The 22568-nt window shown below is 38.1% G+C and overlaps 1 protein-coding gene across 2 annotated transcripts; it reads left to right on the top strand.

Moving 5' to 3' along the window:
- The first annotated feature begins 423 nt into the window (after positions 1-423).
- On the top strand, positions 424-21502 carry Naa50 (N-alpha-acetyltransferase 50, NatE catalytic subunit). Of its 2 annotated transcripts, none has more exons than XM_021185547.3 (5): positions 424-723; positions 15459-15592; positions 16096-16215; positions 16894-16960; positions 18514-21502. In XM_021185547.3, the coding sequence occupies exons 1-5, from the start codon at positions 716-718 to the stop codon at positions 18689-18691; spliced, it is 507 nt and encodes a 168-aa protein (XP_021041206.1). In that variant the 5' UTR covers positions 424-715; the 3' UTR covers positions 18692-21502. The 2 variants fall into 2 exon arrangements, with proteins under 2 accessions (XP_021041206.1, XP_021041205.1); XM_021185546.2 differs by having other exon boundaries at positions 425-723; positions 15456-15592.
- The last annotated feature ends 1066 nt before the right edge of the window (positions 21503-22568 follow it).

Raw genomic sequence — 22568 nt, forward strand, 5'->3', positions numbered from 1 at the left:
ATTAAAAAAAAAAAAAACCTGTGAGGTTTGCCTGGTGGAGGATCGCCAAGTTATCCGGACCCATCGCTACCTTTTGAATTTAAAACACATTTACTGCAAGTTCCCATGGGCTTTCTTACATTGAGAAGAATCCGTTTTACAAAACCCTATTAGTCGGCCAGAGGGTTTGAAGGTCACTGGAGGGCTAGAAAGGAATCGGGGTCGGGGGTGGGAAAGGCTGATCCTGCTGGTTTGAAAGCGAGGGAAGGGTGGAAAGATCCGGATTTTGCCGCCGGAGCCTACCAAGCCAGATCCCCGAGAGAGTGTCGCAAAGGGTGGGAGGAGCTAGCGGGCTATAGGCCCGGCCCCTGGAGAGCGGGGGGCGGGGAATCCTGGCGGCGCCGAGCACTGCGGCTGCGCGCGACGCGGCGGCCGCGCCGGCGCGCTGAGGGACGGGGTGAAAGGTCACAGCGCGGCGGCGGGTCTGGCTGGCGGCAGCTGCGGGCGGGAGCCGAGTGTCCCGAGTGCACGTGTGGAGGAGCGGCGGCGGCAGCGCGGCGGCAGATTTCCCCGCGTTTCCCGGAGCCTCAGGGCCTGGCTTGGCTTCTCAGCCAAGAGGCCGGCGTGTGGGGTTGAGTGGCCTGAGCTCAGGGCGCGGGCGGAGAGCTCCGGGCGACGAGGACGACGGCGTTGGCGGCGGCGGCGGCTGTAACGACGGCCTCAGCAGACGGGGAAGATGAAAGGGTGAGGAAGGGCAGCTGGCGCGGGGGACCCGGGCGGCCGGGGCCCAGGAGAGGGGCGTGGGTCGATGGACAGGGAGAGCGCTGCGGGGAAGAGACGCGCGCGAAGCCCGGGCGGAGGGACATGGCCGGGCTTCCCCGGTCCCGCGGCTCCCGGAGGGGGGCGGAGGCTAGGCCGGCTGTTGGCGGGCCGAAGGGCCGACGGAGGCTAGGGCGCGAGTCCACGGTTTCACGTGTGTGCACCGCCTGAGATCACCGGGAGGAGGAATGAGGCGCCCGGGGGCCTCTTCCCGGGAGCGCACCACCGAGCCACCTGAAGGTGCTCCTCCAGATCCGGGAACCGCGCTGTGGCCGCAGGCTTTGACACGTTGCGGTTTTTCTTAAGACTTGTGGGCCGTGCAGAACCTTCTGGAGGGAAAAGGAATTGGAATAAAGAGCACGGGGGATGAGTGCTAGGAGCTAGTGACTCAACGGACTTGGGTTGGGTCAGAGCGAGTGGAGGAGGGCGGGCGGGAGGGGAGGGGAGGGGAATGAACTCAAGCGGTGTAGACTTTGGGGTGCCAAAATGTTTAAGGAAGTAGCCATGGATCAGTAGGTGGAGCTATTGCTTCAGTGGTGTGTGTGTGTGTTGCCCGCCCCCCCTCCAGTGCAAGGACGAGCTGCTGCTTTTGCTCTTCGTTAGCAAAGTTGAGGTTTAATCTTGCAAATCTTCCGTAACATTAGAAGTTATTTTGGTTTAACTGTTCCCGTTTGATAGGAAGTTTCCATTGATTTATATACTGTTAACAGTATTTAGGGTCGCGAGTTTTGGAGGTTGCCTTTACAATCATTAGAAGAAAAAAAAAGAAAGCTTAAACATATTAAACGGCCTTTTCTTTCTAAGTCAGCTGAAAATTATAACTACAGTTTCAGTTAGTTTCAGCATCGTTTTATGGAGAGCGAAATAAATCGTTTCTCCAAACGAGCTCGTTCTGTGTAAAATGAAGGTCCCATACCTCTGAAATGATTCTGAGAAAGTTTTGATTTTAAATCTAAGTAGAAAACATTTTTTCTAACCTCTGGTTTGCTTTAAATGTTAGTTTTTCATTCAGTGTTTTTTGGGTTTTATTTTTGGCATTTTTGGGGGGATGTTTTCTCCACCTGAGCCACGATCCAGGATGCTTGGCAATTTTTAAAAATATGATCCAGTTGTTTTTAGAAAGCTTTATTTTTCTAGTAGAGTACGACTTTGATGCTGTCATTTTTTTTCTACTCATTGCTACACACTCAGAACACACTTGCCATGTTCTGTTACAGTAAAAGCAATGAAGATAACAAGACTAAGAAATTATTCTGGATGTTTAGGTTAAAAATCTTGGGTCTAGTTCAATTTCAAGTGTAGGATTAGTCTTTCTGATACTTGACAATAGAAGTGGAACCACACCGTGGTGCTGTTGACAGTCTATTGGAACTTTTATCTAGTATACTCTTGACCAATTCTACTTTATTAACTAACTGGAGTTCTTGGAATTGAAGCAAAGTATTCGGTGCTCTGCAAGTACTCTGCCACTGAGCTACGTCTCCAGCACTTTATTTTGAGGTAGAGTCTCACTAAGTTGCTCAGGCTGACGCTGAACTTGGCAACAATCTTCTTGCCTCCCTTAGCCTTTTGAGTTGCTGGTATTAAGGGCTTGAGCCACCAGCACCAGCTGGTTCTTTGTATTTAAATAGATATTTAAGTGTAACACGATGGAGGCAGATGCCTAGAAATGTGTTACTGGGCAAACTTGGAATTGTTGAATCCATATTTTAGGCCAGTAGTTAGGCTCAAAATTAAGACTCCTTAAGTAAATTTTTTTATTTTTTAGGATTGAGGGCTTAGAATTGGGTTCTGGACTAACAAATTTTAAGATGATTTCACAGGTATATTTGATTTTTCCCTAACTAACTCCCAATAAGCATGGGACTTAAAATTTTCCTTTCCTTCCTTTTTTAGATACTAAAGAAATGAAATCAGGGTATAGTGCAGTTTTGCTTTGTTGTTTTGTTTTATTAAGATGTTAATGTCCTTGAGATACAGAACTTGTATAAATGTCTTCTGTGTTCAGTTTCCAGACTCTTCATTGGAAAGACTCTATTCCATGAATTTTCTTTGAAGTTTTATTTGCTAAATTTTTATTGTATATTGAGCTTACCAAACATAGTTAAATAGATGAATCTGAAGTTTAGAAAATTGAAACACCCTCCTATGATTTAAATTTTGGGCATTGAAACTTTTTAAGCTTACTTTAAAAAATGTTTTTATTTCATATTTTTTACTTTAGTATTCTTATTAGTAATAGCAACAGGATATCCAGTTATAAATCATGTATTTTCCTTATCTCCATAGTAGATAAATTTGCTATTAATAACTACTGTATTTTTATGTACATATCTACATTATGTACATAACTACATTATTAGACTATTTGCTCTTTCAACTGAGGCCTCTTGTTTTTATGAACCAAAGACATGGCTTGAATTTGTGGTTGGTAAGCTGATTACTATTCCTAACCCCCACCCACCCACACAGGGTTTCTCTGTGTAGCCCTGGCTGTCCTGGAACTCACTCTGTAGACCAGGCTGGCCTCGAACTCGGAAATCCGCCTGCCTCTGCCTCCCAAGTGCTGGGATTAAAGGCGTGTGCCACCAAGGCCTAGCTGATTACTTTTTATCTGTTACTCCTCTCTGGGGATGATGATATTCAGTATACCACAGACAGCAATGACTGGCCATGTAATTAGTTGTCAGTGTTATAGAAAATACAACTAAATCCACTTATCCTTCAATTATAATAAAGAGGTACAAATTAGTTCTAATAAAAATGCCTTTAAATATAATATGAATGCTAAGTAGACCAAAGTAAAGATGAAAAGGTAGGTAGGAATAATATAAATACAGAGCAAAATGGTCACCAGTTGAAACTTGGCCAAATGGGGAACATAAGATTCTATAGTTATAAATGAAGCTTTGTTGATAAATATAAAATAGTCGTTATACAGTTATTATGTATACTGGGAACAGGCCCAGGAAGTCTTCCGTGTCTTTTTCTAGGTGTTGGTTACATAGAAAATAGAAAACAACATTTGTATCTGTGTCTCTTCTCAATAAGGATGGGGGCCCCAAACCTTCAGATCTCCTTTGCCCTTACTGTTTGCTACTGAGCCTGGATACAAAATGTATCTTGTATACCATTAAAACTTTTTGAAGAAACTGACTAGCAGCAGGTCATATTTTGCTTTTGTGTAAACCAGAAATTTGTTGTCTGTTGATTGAGATACCAATCTATCTATCTATTTATTTATTTTTCCCTCCCTGATACTTGGTTTCTCTGTGTAGCCCTGGCTGTCCTGGAACTCACTCTGTAGACTAGGCTGGCCTTGAACTCAGAAATCCACCTGCTTCTGCCTCCCAAGTGCTGAGATTATTAAAAGCGTGTGCCACCACTGCCCAGCCAGATAACCAAATTTTAACAAATACTTTGTGATGCCTCCCTTGCTGTGTTGAGAGTTTTGAAATATTATTTGAAGTACAATCATGATTTTTTTAAAGTGTATCTTCAACTTGAAGAGGTATCCACATTGGTGAGTGTGGGGTTGTTACTATAGTGATTTCTTCTTTCCTAAAATGGTGGACAATTTAATAAAGCTGCAGCCAATCAATCAATAGAGGTTTCTGTGAGTATCAGGATGAAATTCAGTTGGTAATATGCTTGCCTAGCAAGCATAAACCCCAACACTGAATAACTGGATATGGTGGTGCACACTGTTTTCCCTCCCAGCACATGTAGATAGAGGTCAAAGTATCAAGTTCAAGGTTACATAGTAAATTTTAATGCCAGCTTGGAATACATGGGGCACTGTTTGAGAAAAAAGCATTTTCCTTATGTGTAAAAATCATCCAAGAGGCTAAGTGCTTACATTTTTTTTCTGTTTTATCATAATAATTTGCATAGTTCTTATTACAATTTGTAGCCAAGTTTTGGATTATTACATCCTAACTTTTGTCAGTTAAAATCTTATTTTATGAAGCATTGTTTTTCAAAGTCATTGCCTTTGCCAGAACAAACTAATTATTATCTGTCTTAAATTTTACTTTGCTGCTTATTCCTGTAGAAATCTTGATTCTTGTCCTTCAGGTGTAAACTATAGTTTTCAACTTAATGGGTTTTGAGGAGGCATCTCTTCAGTTATTCAAATAATTTTTCTTTATCTTTGTTTTAAACGTAGCCTGCAGTAGCCAGTATAATACTGCTAGAAGCCTGTAGAACAGTTTTCATTTTAAAAATGGATTGTAGTTTAAAGCTGCAGAATTGTAACTTGGTAGTACTATCACCCAGCCTTTCTCCACCCCACCCCCCCCCCGCCCCCGCCCCCCACCCTTGGCTAATTAGTGTTTATTGCCACTGCGGTTCACCCAGCACTTGGGAGGCAGAGGCAGGCGGATCTGTGGTTTTTCAGGACAGCCCAGGCTACGCAGTGAAGCCCTGTTTCAATGAACAAACAAAACCCAAAACAAATCTCAGCTTACTAGCAGAGTGCGAGTCTTCTCTGGTGCAATGGTCATGAGCAGTTTAAGTACTCTTGTACACCTAAGTAAATTTTAAAGTTTAGTTAAATTTTAAAAAAAAGATTTTTATGTGTATGGATGTTTTCCCTGCATTTATTTCTGTATATTATGTGTGCCTGATGAGGCCAGAAGAGGATGTTGAGGCAGAAGTTCTAAACAACTGTGAGCCAAGAATCTAACCCAGGTCCTTTGGAAGAGTGCTCTTAACTGCTGAGCCATCATTAAAATTAAAATTTAAATGTCAGGTTTTTGACATTTTAAAGGATTTTTGACACAAATTGGATATATAGATCAGTAGGTTTTATTAAAACTTGATATCTGTAAAATTTCCCAGGACTATTAGCATCTGAATTGAAGTGTGCTGTAAATAAGAGAGGGGGGTTAAAGATTTAGTATGAGGCTGGCGTGGTGGTATATACCTGTAATCCCATTGCTAAGGGAATGAGCGCTAAATATGTGCGCTTATTATAGTTCTTAGAACAAAGCTGTGTGAAAATACGTTTTAGAATGTAATTCCCAGGTGGTAGGTATTCCTAAATGTTTGAACTGTGGGCCACATTTAACTTGTCTGTTTATACCTCTGTATTAAAAGATTCTGAGACTGCTCCTGGGTTTTGATGATAAACTCTTGTTTCCAATTACTTCATCTACTGTGGTTGAAGAACACAGCTAGAAATGTGTGTATTTGCATTTCCTGAGCTAGTTCAACCTGAGTTTGCTTCCATTATTCCTCATGTTTGTTGTTTTGTTTTTGTTTTTTTCAAGACAGGGTTTCTCTGTGTAGCTCTGGCTGTTCTGGAACTAACTATATAGATCAGGCTGGCCTTGATCACAGAGATTTACCTGCCTCTGCCTCCCGAGTGCTGGGATTAAAAGCATGACTCACTTTGACTTACTAAATACATATATTTAGTAATTCAAATGCTATTACTTCTGATTAAGAATAAACTGTAAACATTTGTTTCCATTACTGTTCTTTACATGTTCTTAAGGGAAAAGTTTGTGCTATAGCAAATGGTTACAAAACTGTCTGATATGTATAGTCAAAAAGGAGTAAATTGTATACATAGTTCTTAAACATGTGATTAAATATTAATATATAATGTTAATATTATATGTAACATTTGTATCCTTAATCTTTTGTGAGGTATTTTCCTAGTAGTGAGGTTTTGGTTTTGGTTTAAGAACAGGGACTCTTGTAGGGCTGGATGAGCCCAGCTGGTCTCAAATTCAGAAAGAAGCACTTAATTCTGTCTGTCTAGTGTTTGAATTAAAAGGCTTGCCACCATGCCTGCCCAACTGATACTTGTTGTTATTTGGTCTCCTAAAGTAGTTTTTACTGTCAGCAGTGTGCAAGGTCTCTTTAAAGGCAAAGCCTGCAAGGGAGAAAATTTTGGGAAGACCTTAAGAAAATTAAAGAAAAGACACTAGCTACCATTTTAGCCAAGAGTGATAGAAATTTTGGGTTGTGAACGCCTTTAATTCCTCCAGAGGCAAAAATAGGTGGCTCTCTGAATTCAACTCCAACCTCATCTACAGATGGAGTTTCAGGACAATCAGGGCCACAGAGAAATCCTGTCTTAAACAAACAAACAAACAGAAAAATTTTTGTCTGCATGTGCTGTGACTACACATGACTATTTGAAAAATAATGGAAATAACAGTTTTTAAGTAGCTTTTGAGTACATATTTACTTTAGTTTTACTTTTCTAATTAAATAATTAGTATTTTCTTTTGGTACAAAATTTTTATTTAGTGAAGTTGGACATTTTCTACTTTTAGTGGTCATTTGTATTTCTTATAACTAGCTTAGTTTTTTTTTTTTTAAAGATCATGATCTTTATCAACTCCCAAAACTTTAAAAATAATGTTCTTGGAAAAAAATGTAGTTGAGCCGGGCCGTGGTGGTGCATGCCTTTAATTCTAGCACTTGGGAGGCAGAGGCAGGCGGATTTCTGAGTTCGAGGCCAGCCAGGGCTACACAGAGAAACCCTGTCTCGAAGAAAAAAAAAAAAAAAAAAAAAAAAACCGAGAGAGAGAAGAAATGTAGTTGAAACATTCAGATCAGTTTTATGGAGCCAGAAGTTGGAAGCTGAGTCTAGATCAGTATCCATCCATAGGAATGGCTTTATTATATATTATGCAATGCTAAGGTGTTTGATTTGATTTGTAAGACTGTGCACAACTGGGATTTTTGTTGTTGCTTGTTTTGAGATTTTGTAGCCTAGGCTGGACTTGATCTTCTTCAGGACCTCTGCCTCTAAGTGCTAACATTACTGATGTGCCTACTATACTCTAATCCTGCTGAAGGATTTTTAAATCCTGATTTATCTATTTTTATTGTGATGGCATTCTCTCCTTGGCTCATATTGCCTTCTTCCATTAATTATACTTTCAGAATTCAAGCTGAAACAATGGTTTGAGCTGTCCTGCAAAAGGAAAAGTATGGGAATCATAACATTAAAGAAATGGATTTATTAGGTATTAAAATAGAACATAAAGTGTAGGTTTCTATCTGGCAGAAGAGGCTACTCATCTCAATGATCATATGAAAGGGTCAGGTGCAAGATAAACCCTTCCTTCATAGGCATGGCTCCAAGTACCTACTTCCTCTAGTTAGGCCTAGCTTCTCCTAGTCACCCATTCAGTGTTAATCTATTAGTGAAGTTAGAATCCCTGTGGTCCAGTACCTTTCAGTAACCCTACTACTTGGGGACAACTCTTGAACATATTCAATCATGACACATAAAGTATACCTCAAAACTAATTTTCTATATTGTCTGAATCGAGCTATAATTGAATAAATGGGGCTATTCATGAAAGTAGAGAAAAGAGATAGCCTCCAATGGGCAAAAGCTAGGGATCTGATTAAACAACCTAAGATGTGCAGCCCCAAGGAGTATCCAATCTAAAATGCCAGCAGTTACATATTAAGAGGCCTTACTTTAAACTCTAGATAAGAAGCCCAAACCTATCAACCGATTCTTGGATTTACTGACAATACTGTCTTACATTTTGGAGTTTGGTAGAGAAGATAAGCGTAAAAGTTAATGCTTAAGTAGGGCTTGTCCGTCCACTTGGGGAGAGGATTGGTAGTTCAGGGTCATGCTAAGCTGCAATAAACAATTCCCAGGCCAACCTGGGCTACAGGATACACTGTCTTTAAAGTTTAAAGGAATTGGGAGAGGGGAGGACAGACATAGTAATAGAAATTTCAGTAATAGAAAAAGAAAAGCCTTTTGAGCAGTTAGTATATTCAAGCCATGTTTTTGACCTTTCATGTCATTTACTGAAAGTCAGGGTTAGATTAAGTCCTATTAGTCGGGAGGGGGAGAAATCTATTTTAATATCTCCATTTTTTACTGACCTTAGTCATACTTTGACCTCTGCTAAAATATACTTTGAGTTTGATGTAGGTGCACCCTTATGGGGCATGTATCCCTCTCTAACTTTAAGGAATGCAGGAGATTCCTCTGAGGGAATATGATAGAGTGGATCTCTCAGTATAATGAAAAGTCCTAGAAATGCCCAAGTAAATACCTTTATTTGTAAATATTTTCTACAGGCGCATTCTCTGTTGGAGTGTTAATTTAATCTCTGGGCTCAGAGGTTTCTATGGCACCTTCAACAAAAAATACTGAACAAAATCAGATTAACTAGTTACAATTTTGTTCCAAGATAGGTTGTAGCCATTGAATGAATAAGCGGGTATAGGGAGTTTCTCTGCATTTATTTTTGCTGTTAAAAGTAAGTCAGACCTGGGTGGGGGGTGGGAGGTCATTTTTGTGGAGTCATATCTCCATCTTGTGGTCTTTCAGAATATTGCCACTAAATTTGTTTTAAATTTTTTAGCCTAATTGCATTATCTTAATAACTTGATACATTTGGGTGTTTTCTATAGTTTGATCTCTCTAAAACTCACCCTGAAAACTGAATTCCCATCTAAACAGTATTGAGAAATGTGCATGGTAAGTGGTTAGGTTATAGGGCTCGGTGCTTCTGAATAAATTGAAACCTTTGTTACTGTTACAGAGTCTGTTATAAAAAAGAAGAGCGGAGACCTTTTCCTCCCTATTCTTAAATCATGTGGTGACTGTTAATATAACAAGACCACCAGCCAGATGTGATCCTTCAGTCTTGCCTTTCTCTCTAGAACTGTGAGCTACATAAACTTTTAGTCATAAGTTTGCTCACCCTGTGATGTCCTATTGCAACAGCAGACAGTGACCCAAAAGAGTGCTTATTATCTAATGGATGCATAATTTTACAACATGGCTTACAAGAGCTGGGCTGGGCCATGAATTTGTACTGCAAAACTGGGGAGACTTGACACAGGCTGATGATCCCTGGAGCCATACTGTCCTAAAGACTATAAATATCTATATGCATTTTTGTATTTTCTGTTTGATTTTATTGCAATCCCTAGTCTAGTAATTCTTAAATGAAGATGACGTGGGGTTTGATTGCTATAGATTTGAAAATCAGAAAACAATGTCACATTATTTAGTTGAGCTAAGAAAAGTTTTGTCCTCATAACTGCTGTCTTTGGCTTTCTGTAATTAGGATCATAAGCTTGAGTGCCAGTAGGAATGAGATAGATGAGTAAATCATAAGAGTCTTCTCATGTTATTTAAGTTGGCAGCCACTTAACTTAAAAGGAACAAGGGGTGGGTCAAATGCTCTGATCACTTGTCTGACTTAAGTTTTAGGCCAACAGTATAGGATTCTTGGTCTTTTACTTCTGAAATTCATATGTTTCTTATAGTTTTTGTTTTGTTTTGTTTGCCCGTGTGACCCTGGCTGTCCTGGAACTCACTCTGCCTCTCAGTTCTGGGATTAAAGGAATGAGATACCACCGCTGGACTCTTCTTTTTTTTTTTTATATATTTTTATTACATATTTTCCTCAATTACATTTCCAATGCTATCCCACAAGTCCCCCATAGCGCCCCCACTTCCCTACCCACCCATTCCCATTCTTTTGGCCCTGGCATTCCCCTATATTGGGGCATATAAAGTTTGCAAGTCCAATGGGCCTCTCTTTCCATTGATGGCTGACTAGGCCATCTTTCGATACATATGCAGCTAGAGACAAGAGCTCCGGGGTTCTAGTTAGTACATCATGTTGTTCCAACAATAGGGTTGCAGATCCCTTTAGCTCCTTGGGTACTTACTCTAGCTTCTCCATTGGGAGCCCTGTGATACATCCAATAGCTGACTGTGAACATCCACTCCTGTGTTTGCTAGGCCCCAGCATCGTCTCCGCTGGACTCTTCTAGTACTTCTATAGTGTTTTGGAAGTAACAATTCTCAAAAGTAGTCTGTTACATTATCATTTTATGTAAAAAGTCTTGAAGTACATTCTCTCTACCACTTTTTGCTTGTTTTGACTCATTTAACACCAGCATTGCTTTAAGTTGCGTTTGGTAATATTTAAACTTAAGCACATAAAGATCTTTTAAGGTCATTATTTCCTTAAAAGTGACACTAATGAAAGATAACATTAGAATGAAGGCTCAGTGGAATCACCTTGGATTTAATTTCTCTCACAAATATCCATACCAGGTATACATACATATAATATGTATTTGTTGTACAGATTTGCACCAAAAGCAGACTTAATAACTGGAGGGCTTGATATAGTTGGAGGTTGAAATGTTAAGATTTGAAGGTTTTTGTTTACAAAAATAAGGTGTATATTTGAACTCATTTCTGTCTTTTTACAATGTCAGAATTTATTAACATTGAATTCACAAGGTTTAATGATTTCAGTGGCAGCAATTTGCCAGGTAGTCTGGTTAAAGTGAATGCAAAAGGTTTTTTGCTGTTGGTTTGATTTTTGAGATGGTTTTTCTATATAGCTTTGGCTGTCCTGGAATGGCTATGTAGACCATAGTGAACTAGACCTCAGAATTCCTCTTTGCCTCTGCCTCCCAAGTGTTGGAATTAAAGGTGTGTGCCATCATGTCTGACAGATGTAAGTTCTATAAATTCACATCTAAATTGTTACTGTAGGCTTATCACATAGCAAATAATGTTTACATATCTACATAAGTGTATACATGTGGTTTGTACAATGAGTACAAGTTAGAGAGGCTATAACAAAAGTTCAGGTTTCAGAAGTGAGCTAAGCGTCTGTATTGATAATAGCAAAACAAACCAGGGAGTTGCTTCTAGGGTCCAGCTCTGAGAGTTCAGCATCAAGATGGAAAACTGAGCACAGGAAATGTGAAAAGGTGGACAGAAACCAAAGCTCCAGGGTCAGTCTGACTGTTGGTCCTTTATACACATACAAAGGTTGGGGGGAGGTATATAAGGTGATAGGTTAAAATGGGGCTGTGACATCACAGTGTTTGTTGGGTGCCCATAACTTTATGGTGCTAAAAAGAGGAGATTAATTATACCCAGTTTGAGGTTTTTCTTGTTTGTTTGTTTGTTTGTTTGTTTGTTTGTTTTGGTGTGTCTATTCATCCTAAGTCATGCATCCACATTTCCCTATAATCACAATAATTTATAGGAAGACTACCTTTCTACTCCTAGGAACAACTCAACAGTCTGTGCTGGATAGGCAGTGACTGACAGGTAAAGTTTGGTTTCCCCTAGGAGCCACAGCCATCCTTTTCTCTTAATGGAGCTCCTCAGGGCAAGACAGCCTGGAAAAGCAGTCTCACACAATATAGTCTCTTAGAGCAGGGCATACCTGACCAGAACAGTACTGCTCCTTTTTACTTGGTATTTCAAACAGTAAAAACAGTGCAAATGGACTATTGTCTTGCTCTAAAGAGTTGGATCAATTCTAAGTCAGTAAAAAATTGTTCTCAGGGGTATAAAAAACTGTGGAGTCCCATAATGCATTATTAATGGGAATATAAATGGTGTACCTTGGGAGACAACCTACTGTTAATTCTTTATTATCAATTTAACAGTGACCTCAGACTTCATGGCTTAAAAGTAACACAATTATAGCTCTTAGGTTCAAATACTCAAAAATGCTCTTCACTGAATTAAAATCAAGGTTTTGGTTGGGAAGGTAATTTGCATAGTAGCCACATCACATTACATAGAATTTCAGCATGTCTCCTTATTTAGATATAGGGTCTTGGAAGATGAAATTTTAAGAAGAGGTCATTTGGATTAGAGTTGATCCTAAACCATATGACTGGTGTTTGAGAGAACAGATGCAGCAGGAAACCTGTGATTAGAAGATTATAAAGTTTAGATTATCCCAGGCCAAGAAATGCCTGTACTGTCACAAGCTAAAATAGATAAGGAAGGATTCTTTCCTAGAGCCAAGAGGCTATGAGCTTGTAGAAAGTATTCTCAGATTTCTACCTACCTGAACTATAAGTGTGCATATTTTTGCTTTAAGCTTTTGAATTCATGGTCTTTTGTTCAGAAAAGGCAAATACCTGTAGGTAGAGAAAATAGATGTATTTACAGCTGAGGATAGGAAAAGAAGACTATAAACACTTTTGGATGTGTTGGGACTGTTCCAAAAGCTAATTGATGTGATAGTTGTTTGTCTTTGCACATAGCCAAAAATATCATTGATTCTCTTATTATTTTAAAAGTTTTTTTTTAAAGATTTATTTATTTATTATAAGTACACTGTAGCTGTCTTCAGACACTCCAGAGGGGGCGCTAGATCTCGTTAAGGATGGTTGTGAGGTACCGTGTGGTTGCTGGGAATTGAACTCAGGACCTTTGGAAGAGCAGTCAGTGCTCTTAACCGCTGAGCCATCTCTCCAGCCCTTAAAAGTTTTGTGTCTGTGGAGGTCAGAAGAGGGCATCTGATTTTTCTGGAACTCATGTTATGGTTGGTTGTGAGCCACCAATTGATTTCTGGGAATCAAACCCCATATCCTCTACAAGAGCAACAGGTATTCTAAACTGCTAAGCCATCTATCTCTAGCCCAAATTTTATATTTTTAAAAGCTGAATTTTGTGAGTACATCTTCGGAAAGTTAAATAAAGAAATTGAGATGGATCATCACCATCTTTTATCACAATAAGACATCACTACACATACATAACATACTTAGAACAGCCTAAGTTTTAAAACTGCCAGATATTGGTAAGAATACAGAACTGGGGTTCTGACACCTTAAAATTCAGTATTGTCATTCCTAGGTATTTAGTAAAAAGAAATTAAAGCATTGTCACAAAACCTTGTGTCAAATGTTTATAGCTCCTTTTTTCAAAATCTCCCAAACCCAACCCAAATGCCTTTTAAAAGATAGAAGTGTAGCTCTGTGCTTATATTCAAGCCTGGCTTCCATCCCTGGTCCTGAAACAGCCCAAGCAGGAAATGAACCCATGGTTCTTTATGAGGTACTGCTCAGTACTAAGCAAGGTTGGAATGAATTGTGTGCTGAAAGAACAGCATGGAAAGTCTCAACAGCATTTGGATGAATAAAAAGCAAAACAACTAGCCTGGTCTGGTGTGCGTGCTTTCACACTCTGAGGTGGAGGCAGGTTTATCTCTTGAGTTAAGGGTCAGCCGTGGCAGTGTAGAGAGTTCCAGGAAAGCCAAGGTTACATTCTGAGAGTGTCACCAAGAAATAAAAAAAAAGAAGTGAAACAAGTCCAGTGTGTTTTAATTTATGTTGAAAGGACAGAATTAAGAGCAGGAGTAATGGTTGGTTGATTGAGGGTGGTAGAGTTGAACTTGAAAGAGCTACAGAAATTCACTGTGGTAATTAGATGCCTGGTGAGATGGTTTTGTATAATGGTAGTTACATGGTTAAACATACTTGTCAAAAAATTATTCCCCCAAAACATGAGGTTAATTTTAATAAAAAGATAAAAATCCAAGAAAAAAATTGACCTCCCAAATAACTGGAAAACCAAACTTATAAGCTGGTGGACTTGAATTTGATCTAAGCTAATAATTTCATTAAAACTAACTGAAACAACATCCCATGTACAATATTAAAATATGACTCAAGTATGTGCTATTTGCAAGAAACATGCTGTGGTCAAGAGATAAAATTCCTGTGTTACTCAGGGTGGTCTCTACATCCTGGGCTTAAGTGATCCTCTGTCTCAGCTTCCCAAGTAACCAGGATAACAGCCATGTATAGTAGACTCACCCAGCTGCACTTTTTTTTTTTTTTTTTTTTGGTTTTTCGAGACAGGGTTTCTCTGTATAGCCCTGGCTGTCCTGGAACTCACTCTGTAGACCAGGCTGGCCTCGAACTCAGAAATCCGCCTGCCTCTGCCTCCCGAGTGCTGGGATTAAAGGCGTGCGCCACCATGCCCGGCCGTCAGCTGCACTTTTAAGAGAGGGAAGTTAAGGTTTTGTGTGGGGTTTATTGTTGTTGTCTTTTTTTTTTAAGATGTATTTATTTTTATTATATATAAGTACACTGTAGCTGTCTTCAGACATTCCAGAAGAGGGAGTCAGATCTCATTACGGATGGTTGTAAACCACCGTGTGGTTGCTGGGATTTGAACTTCGGACCTTCGGAAGAGCAGTCGGGTGCTCTTACCCACTGAGCCATCTCACCAGCCTGTTGTTGTTTTAAATAGTGAAAGGTATGCCATGCTACTGTTAGCATTAGTCATAGGAAGTTTTTCAAAATTCCCAGATTCTCGTTCTGAAATCCTCATTCTGAAAGAACAGGGTGTCCTGTACTAGGAATTCTTAATATCACTTTACTAAATGTGATCTTACTGGATCATTCTTCTCAACAAATAAGTGAAAATTGGGCAGGTTTCTCAATACTTATTTGCTAGATTGCCTTCAAGAAATAATGTACCAGTTTCTCATCTGCAAAGTATAGGCATACCGTTTGCTATCCCTTTGTTAATATTAGGTATTATTGCTCTGTTTGATCAATAATCGATATATCTGCAGTTTTAAATTATAAGCTATGAGGACAATTTTAGCATTTATTAAAGGATATATTTCTGGCCTTCTTGAATATTATGTCCCTAAATATATATAGTTAATACAGAAGCTATGAGTAGAATTTTGGTTGAATGTTTGGCAAAATTTGCTTATAAGTGATAGTGTTTTAGGAATACTAAGTTTTAACAAAAGGATTGAATTTGTCAGTCATGTGCAAAAATGACTGATACCCTTTTAATCTTATCTTAAGAAATGAAGTTAATTATCTTTTATTGAGTACATTTTGGTTTGTTCCAGTAGCCGGATCGAGCTGGGAGATGTAACGCCACACAATATTAAACAGTTGAAGAGACTGAACCAGGTCATCTTTCCAGTCAGCTATAATGATAAATTCTACAAGGATGTGCTAGAGGTTGGCGAGCTAGCAAAACTTGGTATGTATTTTCTCTTTTTAAAACATTTGTACTTCTAAATTATATCTGTTAATATTAAAGCAATTAATACAGGCTCAGTTTATAAGCATAGGAAGTTTGAATGTTACAGATTTTGAGAAATCAATATTGAATATTTGATGTTTAAGAACAAAATACTAAATGTCAAATACTTTTTAAAAGCAAATACTTAACATCAGCTTAAGGGAGTTGATTCTACCCTTCCACATGGTAAGTTGCAACAATTGAACTTATGTTGCCAGGCTTGGTGGCAAGCATCTTTAACTGCTGAGCCATCTCTCTGGCTCCTAAGTTGTTTTGGTTATTTACTGTGAGCCTGTGTGTTTATCACTAATTTAATAACTTCAGACAGTGTAAATGTTGAGGCCATCGATACTCTTATGAGTAGCTAGTTAAAATCTGATGCTTATTAACAACTTTTTAATTGTTTTTAAAAGGACCTGGTTAAAATGTTGAGACTTACATCTTTGTATTTTCTGTGGCAGCATATTTCAATGATATAGCTGTAGGTGCAGTGTGCTGCAGGGTGGATCATTCACAGAATCAAAAGAGACTTTACATCATGACACTAGGATGCCTTGCACCTTACCGAAGACTAGGAATAGGTAAAAATACATGGCGTTTTTGTTCTGTTGTTCTGTTTTAAGAAAATTGGGGGCCGGGCAGTGGTGGTGCACGCCTTTAATCCCAGCACTCGGGAGGCAGAGGCAGGCAGATTTCTGAGTTCGAGGCCAACCTGGTCTACAAAGTGAGTGCCAGGGCTATTCAGAGACACCCTGTCTTGAAAAAACAAAAACAAAAAATTGGGAAGTCAGGTAGGAATTTGCACAACTTTTTAATCTCAGCATCAAGGAGGCAGAGGCAGACAGATCTCTGAGTTCATGACTAGACAAAGCTACACAGAGAACACAAGAGAAGCCCTGTGAATGAATGAATTGAACTGAAGAAAGGAAGGAAGGAAAAAAAGAAAGGGGACACAGCAAACTGGGAGGGGGTACTGAATTGGGAAAAATGAAATGAAAACTATTGCTTAGTTAGTATTCATGTGGAAGCCCATAAATTTGTTCACATACTGTTTATCAGTCTGGAATTCTTTGTACTAAAAAGGGCCCTTTTCTATTAGTTTTAGATGTGTTAAGTTGCACAGTGAGGACAAATTTGGGGGAAATAATGTGTATAGTTGTACTCTAATTCTGTGTCAAGACTTAGTAAAGATAGCAAGTAGATGTCAATTTCTAGGTTGATTTATAAGGTTACTTATTTATTATTTGTTTTATTAATAGGAACTAAAATGTTAAATCATGTCCTAAACATCTGTGAGAAGGATGGCACTTTTGACAACATCTATCTGTAAGTAACTAATATTCATCAAGTGTCTGATGAATTATCAGTATAAATCCCTATCTGACAGAAACTGGGATCTACTCACTCATTGCATTATTTAGTTGAAAACCCCTTGAAGGTATGCTTTTTCTCTTGAGAACAGTAGGGGTTAAAAAGGGGAGGCTGGAGAGGGTTCATCTGGTAAGAGCATTGGCCGTTCTTCGACTGTTCTTCCAGAGGGCCCCAGTTTCATTACCAGCATCCACATGGTGTCTTAAAATTATTTGTAGCTCCATTTCCAGGGTTCTGGCACCTTCCTTTGGTATATAAGTGGTACACAGGCATGTATGCAAACAAAAATGCCTATACCCAAAAAAGAAATTTTAGAAAAGAATAAAGTACATTCACTTAAAATGTTATAAATCCATATAAAAAGGCATGCTATTTACAGATGACCTATGCCTATCTTCCCAATCTTTAACCTGCCCTAATTTACATGTCTACAACAAATAAAATGCTATAGAAGTTTTTATTATGCTGTATTGTTTAGGAAATGGTGTAGAATAGTACATATGTTCCATTCAGAATGACTATTTTTAAATTCACGGTTGGTGAATTAAATTTAAATTCAGGTTGGTGGGAAACTGATAATGTAGGTGAACTATTTTTTTTATAATTTGGTTATAATTATATATAAGGAACCTGAGATAAAAACCAAGATCACATTCAGAATTTTGAGACCATTAATGCCATTAATAGTTGATACATTTTATTCAAGGTTATCAGCAACTTGATTATTTGTTACAGAGTAGAGTTTAATAAAGTCAGAAGTAGCTTAGTTGAATTATACTTGATTTGAAGAAGGCCATAGTATAAGAGCAAAGACAACTGGTCATGGTGGCTCATGTTTTTCATCCTAGAACTCTGTACTCAGGAGGCAGGGGCAGGTAGATTCTTAGGACTTTGAGGCCAGTCTGGTCTACATATAGTAAGTTTCAGGACAGACAGAGATAGACCACTCCTGTCTCAAAAAAAAAAAAAAAGTCAAGACAAAGATCAAAACTGATTGTTTTTCACATTGGTATTGCAAAGAGTAATGAAGGAAGCTCAAGAAGATATATTTGGCAATTGAGTCTGTGTTGTGTTTTTAGTGTGTATTTGTGGGGAGAGGCATGTACACATGTGTACAGGTATCCAAGGAGGCCAGAGGCATAAGTTATCTAAGGAGCTGAAGTTACAGGCAGTTGTGGAGCCACCTTACAGCATTTCGGAGAACAAAACTTCAGTCTACTGGAAAACCACTGAGCCTCTTCATAATCTTTGTTAACTGTAAGAATAAACACTGATTCTTCTGATCTCTGCCACCTGCCTTGCAAATAAAGGAATTATGTTAAAAGTGTAAAATTAAAAGATTTACTGATAGGGATTGACTAACCTTTGTTAAATATTGATTGTTGATATATATGCGAAATGTCTGAATTGGCTACTCTTGACCAGTTTTAACTACCTGTGGTTAAGACTTGAAAGTTGATGAAAGTTGTCTTATGTGTGTGTCTGAGTATGTATACCCTGTATCTCAGGCATGTCCAGATCAGCAATGAGTCAGCGATTGACTTCTACAGGAAGTTTGGCTTTGAGATTATCGAGACAAAGAAGAACTACTATAAGAGGATAGAGCCTGCAGACGCGCATGTGCTTCAGAAAAACCTCAAAGTCCCATCTGGTCAGAATGCAGAGACACAGAAGACAGACAACTGAACAAATCACAAATGAACTTTCTTGCACTTGCTTGTCGCCAAATAAAAGAAAGACCCATTGGTTCCCTTCCCCCCTTTCTTCCACTTTCCTCTTTTGTTATTCTTTTTTTTTCTTTCCTCTTAAAGTTTTTAATACTTTCATGGACTCTTAAAAATGATCATGTGTTGGATTGTTTTAGTTCTCTTTTGTGAGGTGGTTGGATTGAAGGAGGAGAAGATAGATCTGTATAGTTTCACAGTTAGTCCCGAAAATTGGGTGTCAAATGATTTCAAATTTTTAGCTGAATTTTTTTAAAAAACAAAACAAAACAACATCCTGCTTTCACATTGAAGGGCAGAGCCTACTATGCTGTTATTTCAAAAGACAAAAAGCAGCAGCAATGCCTTGCTCTCTCATTCATAGACAAGCTTAGTGTGTCTGTGGTTCTTTGAGTTATACAGACTGTCTGTGGGTGCTAGTCCCCAGCATTGCCTTCACTCTATCTACCCTTAGTCCTTTGAGCACTCTCAGGAGTTGGACCATTGTTATCCTTGTGAGAAAATACCAAGCTTATTTAGGTTTTTAAAGCAATTTTTTCTATTTGCTGATTGGCGGGGCAGTTTGTGTAGGTAGTAAGTATTAAACTTTGGTCAAAGTATTTCAGTTAAACTGCTTTTTTTTTTTTTTTTTGCTGAGGAATGGATTTCTTGTTAGCAGGGTTTTTTGTTTTTTCCTTCTTTCCTGCTGTTAATCTTGTTACTAGAGGCATTAACTGGTAGAGAGTGGGCTGGTGAAATTAACTGTTTTAATATCCCAGCTAGAGATATGGCCTTTAACTGACCTAAAGAAGATTGTTATAATTGATTTTTTTTCCTCTTGTTTTTCACTAAGCCCAATAATAGTGTAACCTTATAAATGGAGTTATGCCCTTATAAGTCAATATCCCTAAATAAACCTGAAGCAAGTGTTTTCTCTTGGACGAACAGAATTGCATACGTAAAAGGCTTAGATGGACTTGTAACACATTAAGTGTATTTAATGTCAACTAATACAGATTGTTAAAAGTGTGGTCATTGAGTGTTTGATAATATATGAAAGAATTTCTAGACAGTATTTTTGAAAAGAACATTGTTATGCTATTGCTTATCTGTTGGAGAACATCCCAGGTTAGCTTCCACTCTGTGCCTACAATGTTGAGTTTAAAGATTTGGAATAAGAGGAATCAGAAAAATTCCTTCTATTCTTGGAACAATAGACGTATAAAGTATTAATACAGACATCACTGTGACGTTCAGCTGACAGCTTTGGTTAAGGCCAGATCATCTTCAGGCACACTAGGAGTGGCTCTGATGGATTGAGAGCTGTAAGTGGAGACATGTGAGATATGTTTTGCTCACATTGTCCTGTCTCAAATATATGGAATTTCTTAGATTGTTAGTAGTCATCAGTGGCTCAAGAAATGTTCTTGTTAGACTTTAAAACAGTACAGATTGTGTGTTTTCTTTCATTTGACTTTAAAAGGAAGTTTAATACATCATATTAGTAAAATTGTGGTATGAAAGTATCATTTCCAAATAGGTTGAATGATAAAATTATCTCACAAGATGATAAAACACCTTTTAACGCTTACGTTTTTATTTGAGACTGTGAAAGTATGTAAAATGGACTTGAGTAGCCTTGAGTGCCAAGAATATAGATAAGGGGTGGGATGGATGGATGGATGGATGGATGGATGGATGGATGGATGGGGTAGTGAAATTGTCGAAATACCATGCTTGTTTCTTGGGTATCAGTTTCCTAAACAGTCCAAATCTAAGCTCAGAAGTTTAGTGTTAAGCACCTTTACTTTAATGGATAAGCTTCAGCGTGCTCTTGCCAAGAGAAGAGGGCATAAATGATAGTAAAATTAGTTTGAAAAAAGTCAGCAATTTTGTAAACTTCCTGATAGCAAAATAGATTTTGATATATAAAAGAGTTTTCTGAGATGACACTGCCTCTATTTCTATAACCATTTCACTTGGACTGAGCAGTCCTATGAATGTATCCCTAAATGTGGTTATTGAAAACCGAATAGCTGCCTCACAACAATTAAGTACATGTTATTTAAAGAGGAAGAACAAATGATAAAGATTGATTTGAATGTGTAGGCTCCCTATTATAGCTTCTTTTTCCACACTAGTCAGTGATTTAACCTAAAATTTAAATGTATGGGTCAATTGTCCTGTATCAAAGTTACAGTAAATAATTCCATCCACTTACATAAGGAGAAGATGTGGAAAATGTAGAAACTGGGACTAGTCCATGTACCTGTGAGTCAAGAAATACTAAAGTAATGCCCCAGTTGAGTTTGTGGGTTTGGGTTTTGATTTGTTTGGGCTTTTTCTTTGTTTTTAACATAATCTTTGAGGTAAAACTAATTCTATTAACTGGAAGATACCCGGCTATCTTAATCATTTTTTCAGGAAAGATCATTTTTATTGTGGGGTAAATAGGTTAAAATTATTCTGTATGCTATTTGAATTTAGGTTCTAAAGTGAAGAATCCGTAGAGAAATCTATGCAATATGTAATTTGTCAAGATTAATTTTCATCTGGGGAAAGAAGTTGCTAAGTGTCTCCAAAGCAGGTCACTCAATAACTGAAAGTCCTCCAAAAAGAGAACTAGTGGGAAGCATGGTGTGTGGTGGTGGAAAAGAAAAACTCCCTCAGTTTTTGGAGGGAATAACTTTAAAGATACTTAAGTGGCTACGTTTACTTGGTGCAGTTAAGAATTAAACTTGTCAATTTTAATGTTGCTGTTACATCTAAAATAAACTTATGTGATGTTCTGGTAGTGATCTGTCTGTAAATGTCATGAAATCATTATTGTGCTGAGTTTTACAGTCTGCAACTATGTCATTGTTGTGTACTGTGATCCATACATCCATATTTCACTAGGGCCTAATTTAAAACTCATGAGTAATCAAAGTATGCTAATTCAGACCTCTTGGAATTGGAAAAGGACACCAGGCAATATATCTGAATTTAATCTAGGTGAAAAGAGATCCCCAGGAATGACTTATTGCCATATTTTAAATATAGTTATTATAAATAGAACTTTAGGCTTTGTTCTAGTGAGTATGAACTGTAAATGTGCATATTCTGATCTATTACTTTTTGTAGTGAAGATTTTAGTTGAGTGAGTGGATTTTATGTTAAGTACTTTGAAATTTTTGTCTTAGCAGGATTAACAGTGTTTAATATATCTAGTCACAATGGTCTGAATTAGTATTTTGCTTATTACACAAGAAACAATGGATGGCCTTTGTCTTATTTACCATATCACTACAAAATTTAGCAGTTTAAAATAACAGATTTGTTGTATCCTATAGTTTTCCAATCAAGCAGTGTGTGACATAACCAGTTAGGTCTGACAAAAGATCTTATTATCAAGTATCAGCCAAGGCTGCAAATTCATGAAGGCTTAACAGCAGCTACTTCATTTCACTCACATGGCTGTTCTAGAAACCATTTGGGACAGAACATTAATATAAAACTTGCTTAACAAAGCCTAGTATTAGTCTTAAAAAGTTATGGTCTTTTTGTTACATTGTAATGAAAGCTTAATTCTAACAATTGGAAAGTGGTATTGTTGGATAGGATATTTTGTAAATTTATGAACATTCAGTTAACTCACTGTCCTCAACAATTCAAGACATATGAGTTAAGTATGTATTAAAACATGTTGATACTGATTCAAAGTATTTGTTTTTGTCAACCAAACCTCTGGAGCCTGTTTAGCCCTTTGAGAAACCATATTGGCAATATCAGAAATCAAGATTTGAGCAGTGTTGAATTTTTGCTTGTCATTAGAAATCTCCCATACTAAGAAAACTTGGGTTTTACTTGTGTCTCATCTA

The sequence above is a fragment of the Mus caroli genome, unplaced genomic scaffold (assembly GCF_978045245.1).
Source record: "Mus caroli unplaced genomic scaffold, Mus_caroli_1 scaffold_17, whole genome shotgun sequence".
In the NCBI taxonomy this organism is placed as follows: Eukaryota; Metazoa; Chordata; class Mammalia; order Rodentia; family Muridae; genus Mus; species Mus caroli.